The following is a 7,335-nucleotide window of genomic DNA, read 5'->3' as shown; positions in this document are numbered from 1 at the left end:
TTCTCTCCACTGTCAAGGAGAAGGGAAGGGGTTGCAGATAAGCTGAAAGTCATCTTTGTTTTCCACAATCAGAAGGCAGATGTATGAGAGGGGACCCTAATTAGAACATCCCTAATCTATGTCAGCTTTAGGGAAGTGTTCCTCCTCTGCCCAAGCCCCTTGGTACATTTTGAGGCCTCCATGTCCTTAGCCAGGTATAAAGACCAGCTGCCTGACCAGGTCTGGCTCCTTGGATAACCCGCCCCATTTTGCTCATCATTCCTACCAGGAAGTTCCCACAGGCTCCTTTGTTGTGATGCAATGGCCTTTTTTAGAGGTGAGTAGAAGAGCTCCTACTTTCTTATTCTCTCTTTCTACCTGATTCTCTCTTTCTACCTGCTTTCCCCCTCGAGCCAAGCAGTTGTCCTTCTTCTCATGTCTCAGAACCATTACCATGCTGTGGCCCTACCACACACAGTAGGTAACTTAAAAGGTCACTATGCCTGCCTCTTTGTGGGCAAGGACATAGTCCAGGAGGTGTGAAGTAACCTAACCAGCTTCCCACACTGATTGACTATCATCATTTAAGGAGTGACTCCAAACACCAAGATGCTGTGGGGGTTACATGGAAGAATGAGAATGATATACCCCCAGGAACTTTCATGCTATCAGGGTAAAGATAAGAACTTCAAGAAATGCAATGCTAATGCAATGTGAGGTTCCATATGAGAAAGCATGCTGGGGGCAGGGAGTAGAGAGGAGGGAGGGTCCACGTGCACTGAAAGATGCAATGAAGGACCTGGATGGTAGCTGAGAACTCAGGAACCCACCCTCTCTTACCACCTAGAGACTGGCATGGTCAGTGACCTGTGGGATGGAGAGGACAAGTGACTGGCTGGAAACTGGACACAGGGATGAAAGGAGCTAATAAGAAACAGCTGTCCCTCAGTGGAGTCCAGCATATGCTCAGATAGGTGCCCTCTTCAGGAGACATTTGTGAGTTTCCTCAGATGCCTTCTGGATTTGGCACAATTCCTCCACCAAGATCTCCCCACTGGGCCCTTCCTCAGAGCCTTGCCCCTGGATTATATGGCCTTCCTGCACTTCTGTGAGATGAAGGTTTTGCTGGGAAAACTCATAAGCCTTGTTGCTGTAATGATGGCCTTCATTTTCCCACAGGACCATGTCTATTTTTTCCATGAGCTCCTTCAACTGGGCCTCCTGCTCTGCCCCCTCTGCCCTGTTGTTGAAGCCACAGTGGCGCATGGAACAAATCTTGGCCAGGGTAGCAAGCTCCCGGTTGTCAGTCTCTTTCACATACCCATCCAGAGAGTCACCATCCAGGTCTTCCTTTCGGGTGAACACCAGGATGGTGTAGGCCAGGACTCCCACTCCAAAGACCTCCTGAAGGCGCCTGACCACCAACTGGTCTTCCTTTTTGAACCTACCCAGCTCTGTCATCAGGAGCACCGCGTGTGGTCCCGGGGAGGAGAAGGCGATGGCTTCCGAGGAGCCCCTACCTGCCAATTCATGTGGAACTCCAAGGGACAAAATATCAGGGGTGTTAATCACCTCAAGTTCCTTCCCAGCTCATTCTCGGCTCCCTCTCTGGAAGGTCTTGGTCACTGGTGTAGCACTGAGCTTGGACTGGAACACTTCCTGGCCAAGGATGCTGTTTCCTGTTGCACTTTTCCCACTTCCAGTCTTCCCCACCAGGATGAGCCTCAGCCTCTTTGGGGTCTGTTCCTTCTCCCTCAGATCTAGATGCATCAAGAGAAAGCAGAGGGATTGGGGTTAAAGCCTCACTCCTGGGTCTGCTTCATGACCTCAGGGCAGACTGTCCTCTGAGGAAGGACAGATTAACATCTGTACCTAATACCTGCTCTGGGCTCACATTCCATTCTTTTTGTTTTATTGTGGTAAAATATACATAAGCTAAAATTACCATTTTCACTATTTTTAGATGTACAACTCAGTGACATTGAATACCTTCACATTTTTGTGCAATCACCACTCATGCATCTCAAGACTTGGAGATGCAAACTAATATTTAAAAATTTAATGTTAAAATCACCCCAAACAGAAACTCTGTAGCAATGAAACAATAATTTCTCATGCCTCCCTTCCCCAAACACCTGCTAACCACCACTCTACTTTCTGTCTCAATGAATTTTACTATTCTAGGGACCTAGAATAAGTTCCTGCAAATTTGACCTTTTGTGCCTGGTTTATTTCACTTGACATAGTGTTTTCAAGGTTCATCCATACTATAGCATGTGTCAGAATTTCCTTCTTTTTCAGGGCTGAAAAATATTCCATTATATGGATGGGCCACATTTTGTTAACTCTTATATATGGACATGAGTTTTCCCCACTATCCACTATAGTGAATAATGCTGCATTGAACATTAGTGTACACATGACTATTTAAGTCCCTGCTTTGACTTCTTTGGGCCATATACCCAGAAGTGGAAATGCTGGATCATATGGTAGAATCCCACATTTTATCTACAGGTTTTGAAACTTCTCAAGGTCACCGGTTCTCACCCAGGTGGAAACCAGCCCTTCATGAATATGAGATCCTGAGCTTTCCTAGGTAGCCCTGGGTGATGAAGATAGAAGTGTGTGGGTCTGTGTCTATGTCTTGTCCCTGAAGTGACTGACCACATCACCTCCTTCAGCTGTCCCAACAAGAAATATGGTGAATATTGGAACTTTCAACCAGATCCCGGGTTCAACAGCACAGAGGCACAATGAGGTCACATTCTTTGTCTATATCCTTGAAATTTGGGCCAAATGTTCCCACCCAGATGAATATAGGAACTATTGGTCAAGAGAAGACTTGAAGATGCCAACTAATATTTAAAAATCTAATGTTAAAATTTTAGAAATGACTGGGGCTGAAGGACAGAAAGAAAATTCCATCTCCTGGCCTTTGAGATCACAGACCCAGAGCACAGAAAAAGGTCCCAAATGGCAGCTCTGGTTTCCAAGTCTGTTCCACATTGAAGACATTGATGTGTCTCAATGATAGAGCCCTAACTTTACCTCATAGCCTGGCCGAGGTGGTTCAATTGGTTAGACTGCAGTGGTCGGCAAACTCATTAGTCAACAGAGCCAAATATCAACAGTACAATGATTAAAATTTCTTTTGAGAGCCAAATTTTTTAAACTTAAACTATATAGGTAGGTACATTGTTATTAACTTAATTAGGGTACTCCTAAACTGGCCTTTGCTGAAAATGTCCTCAATCTGATTGAGGTACATTCGCTGAGGTTGAACCCTTCCAACCCTCCCATCCTCAACTTGTGCATGAATGGAGCGCACCTCCCCTGCGCTGCTTCTCCTGTGGCCCACACCAACCTATGCCCCCCATTTATTCGAAATCCACTTCTTCAAAGTAGACTCACCCAGGACAAAAGCCGACTTCTGCGCATGGGCCACAAAGTTTCAATCTCATTGTACGTGCGCGCCCGCATGTGGTATTTTGTGGAAGAGCCACACTCAAGGGGCCAAAGAGCCGCATGTGGCTCGCGAGCTGTGGTTTGCCGACCACTGGCTTAGGCCATTGAAGTCCATATAGTATAAAAATCATTTGTGTTCAAATACATGATAAATTATAAATAAATTATCCTGGCCAGGAAAATGGATAGATTTCGAAAACTCCTAAACTCTGTCTCCGTGAGATAATGATGAAGTTGAGCCCATGACTGTTAAGTACCTGACCCCAATGCAAGAGCTTTCGGGGGAGATCCCCTTGAGAAGGGCCAGCCCCGTTCTAAGGCAGCCACTCACTCACATGGTGATTTGCAGTCTTTCTGACCCCCAGTGCTCCCACATTTGAACCATCAAGCACCAACATAGGGTTTGTTGGATTGCAAGCCCCCACCAAGGCGAGTACAGGTATCCCTGGGTAATTTCTGAGTACAGAATTAGTTCACATTCTCTCTCTCTCTCTCTCTCTCTCTCTCTCTCTCTCTCTCTCTTTCTTCGCTCTCTCCTCTTTTCCGCACCTTTCTCTCACTGTGCCTGTTGGGGGCCTTTCTCTCTTATTAGGTGAGTTTAAGCAAGGCCCCACCCAAGGGCTATCTGCTGGTGCAGCTCTGACTGGGCTGAACTCTGCTGCCTCTCCAAGGGCACCCTGCACATCACAGTCACCATCCACAGCTGCCTCAGGTTCAGGTACACTAGGAAGTCATTTTACCTCCAGACACGTCTTGTTTAGGATGCTGGGCCACTGCTCCTGAGGGATTGTCCAGGTCAATCACCTCGAATTCTTCTTCCTCCACCTAGAGAAAATAGTATGTCTGATTTTTCAACTAGTTCAGGGGCACCTGACTTTCTCTTGTCAGAAGGAAGTGTTTTACATTGCTTTTGGGGGAGAGGTATGGCTTGAGTGAGGAGAGGAAGGTCTGAGACACTATCTCCTTTAGGGGCCCTCTCTCTCTCTCTCTCCAGAAATACGGGCCCTGTCTCTCTCTCTCTCTCTCTCTCTCTCTCTCTCTCTCTCTCTCTCTCCTCTCTCCGCTTTGTAGTCTGCATTGTGAGTTTAAGCAATTTTATGGAAAAGGTAAGATGGCCTGCAGCCTGAGGAACAGATGGCGTTTGGATGGACAGAAGGTCCTGGAGCTGTCATGTGAGGAGGAGAAAGGAGCAGAGACACAGAAGCAGGTCTGACACTGTGTCCCAGGAGCAGTGGAAGGATGTGTAGCCAGAATGTTCAGGAAGGTGGGAGCAGGACACTGTGGTGAGGGGCTGGCTGGGGGTGCAGTGAGGTCCTGGTGCCAGGATGATCCCTGAGGAAGGCCTGGCAGTGAGGATGGCAGAGGGCTGAGATATGGGTGGCCGGGTGCTGTGCTGAGGAGGCCAATAACCTCAGCACAGGAACTTCATGGCTCCAGGACAGTCCTGCTGGAGCCAGGAGATCTCAGGGTCCACCTCCAAGGTCACACTGCCTGAGCCTCAGTGTCCCCTAAGTGTGAATGCTGGGCCTGAACTAGGTGTCCTGTCGTCCCTTTAACATTCTGGCACATTTTATGACATTTTCTATTGCAAGTCCTAGCCTTTGCAAAGATGGCCTTATCACCCACCAGAAACTCCCGTCATCCTTCAGGCAAGAGGGCAGTGCGCCTTGCTGCCACTTGCACTGCCTCACCTCAGGGACTAACATTGTTCCCTGTTCCAGGAGTCCATCCTGGTGTTTGGGTTTGGGAAGGAAAGTGCGAGGTCCCAGGACTCTGTGCTGGGACACACAGGACACCTAAATACGTTCATAGTCAGGGACCTTCTCCAGATGAAGGGTCCTGGGTGTGGGGACACCTGACTTGCAAGTCCCTAGATCCAGCCCTGAACAGCGCCTCACACCTTTGCCTCACTCAGTGGTTTTGTCTCTGACATGGAACACAGAGAAGCTACACCACACGGAGAAAGTAAAACTCACGGAAGCATCTTCCCCATATAAGCAGGGAGTTTGCGAAGGGCACAGGCGCACAAAGTTCTCCTGACTTTTTAGTCACAGTCCTTTCTAATATACCACAGACACACACATTCACAACACACACACACCACTCACACAGTACAACCACAGCCACAACACACACATACACTCACAAACATAACACATACAAAAACATGTCATATAGCACTCACACATACACTTAAACACAGTACACATACACCCACAGACATAGAACACAAATATACACAACAAACATGCATACACACAAACATACACATAGAAACATGACACACACCATCCACACATATACACTCAAACACAACACATACACTCACAAATATACAAACATACATATACACAACACACATACATGCACACAAACATAACACACACAAAAACACAACATATACCACCCGATACAATCACACATACACTCACAAACACACAAATACACATTTACCCAACACACATGCATACACACAAACACAATACTCACAAAAACACAACACACACAAGCCACACAAAGAGGGTGGGCCAAAAGTAGATTTATGGTTATGAGTACTCTAAACAGTTTATTCTTGTATTACTTATTAATTATTCTATTATTTTCCATATGAACAACTGTAAACCTACTTTTGCACCACCCTGTATACACTCAAACACAGCGCCCACATATTATACTCACAAATATATAAATACGCACAAGCATAACACACACAAAAACACAATATACACAACTCACACACATACACTCACAAATACAACACACACACACAAACATACATACACAAAATATATACAGCCATAACACACAAACACAAATACACACAACACACAGATATACTCAGAGACTTACCTCCTGTGAGTTCTTGGCTTTTTCTTTTGGGGTTGACACATTGTAGGCGTCTAGGGGCCTTGACGGGAGGAATTCCCATAAAACACGGTAGACATTGGAACAGAAAGACATTGCTGGTACTATATTTTTCAACAAAATGTGACCAAAAACTCAGCTAAGAACTGCCCTAGGCAAAGCGGCTGTCTGCTGTGGGTGGAGAAGCAGGAAGTGGGAGGGAGCACCGGGGCCAGGCCTTCCTGAGTCAGAACCTATGCTGTGTGCACTTTGGGGCCTTAGTGAGAGAAACAGGAAAAACAAGAGCACGGGACTGTTATTATTTTTATCCTGACCAGCACAACCAGAATTAGAGGCTTAACAAAAGGCAGCAGACCCTTCAGGAAATTTTATGCCAGGGCAACAATTTTGAACGTTTTTTATCTCATTGTACACACAAACTAATTACAAAAAATATGTTTTGCCAATCTGACAAAAAGAAATAGGTGTCATTTTGATTCATTCACACAAGATGGCTATTGTGTTAACTGCTTTCATTTTTTAAAAAATATATTTTATTGATTTTTTTACAGAGAGGAAGGGAGAGGGATAGAGAGTTAGAAACATTGATCAGCTGCCTTCTGCACACCCCCTATTGGGGATGTGCCTGCAACCAAGGTACATGCCATTGACTGGAATCGAACCTGGGACCCTTCAGTCTGCAGGCCGACGCTCTATCCACTGACCAAACAGGTTAGGGCTTCATTTTTTAATTTGACCGTCTAAGGTAGGGGTGGGCAACCCCTGGCACGCGTGCCAAACATGGCATGCCAGTAACTTTGGCTGGCACGCGAAACCCTCTCTTATAATCTTCCATTTACAATTGTGAATTTTTGTTCTCAGTGATGAATTTTGTTAAGTCTAATAATAGGAGTAGCCTGACAGATGAAAGTAGTAGCTCATGCATATCTCTGAAAGTCACGAAATATAAACCTGATGTAAAATCTCTGACATCAAAGTGATGCAGCAGCAAAAGTCCCACCGATAATATCAAACAGAATGATAAAG

At 45.9% G+C, this 7,335-nt stretch overlaps 1 protein-coding gene across 1 annotated transcript; it reads right to left on the bottom strand.

The window, feature by feature from the left end:
• Nucleotides 1-6: 6 nt before the first annotated feature.
• LOC102759916 (GTPase IMAP family member 6-like) lies at nt 7-6,524 on the bottom strand. Its single transcript, XM_006776040.2, is given in 3 exon segments — nt 7-1,739; nt 4,185-4,269; nt 6,295-6,524. Coding segments are annotated over 3 exon segments (990 nt in total). The 5' UTR covers nt 6,406-6,524; the 3' UTR covers nt 7-945.
• Between the last annotated feature and the right edge of the window lie 811 nt (nt 6,525-7,335).

Source organism: Myotis davidii, unplaced genomic scaffold (assembly GCF_000327345.1).
Source record: "Myotis davidii unplaced genomic scaffold, ASM32734v1 scaffold2309, whole genome shotgun sequence".
NCBI lineage: Eukaryota > Metazoa > Chordata > Mammalia > Chiroptera > Vespertilionidae > Myotis > Myotis davidii.
Note: the sequence above shows the minus strand (reverse complement) of the source record. Positions and strands in the feature narration are given on the sequence as shown.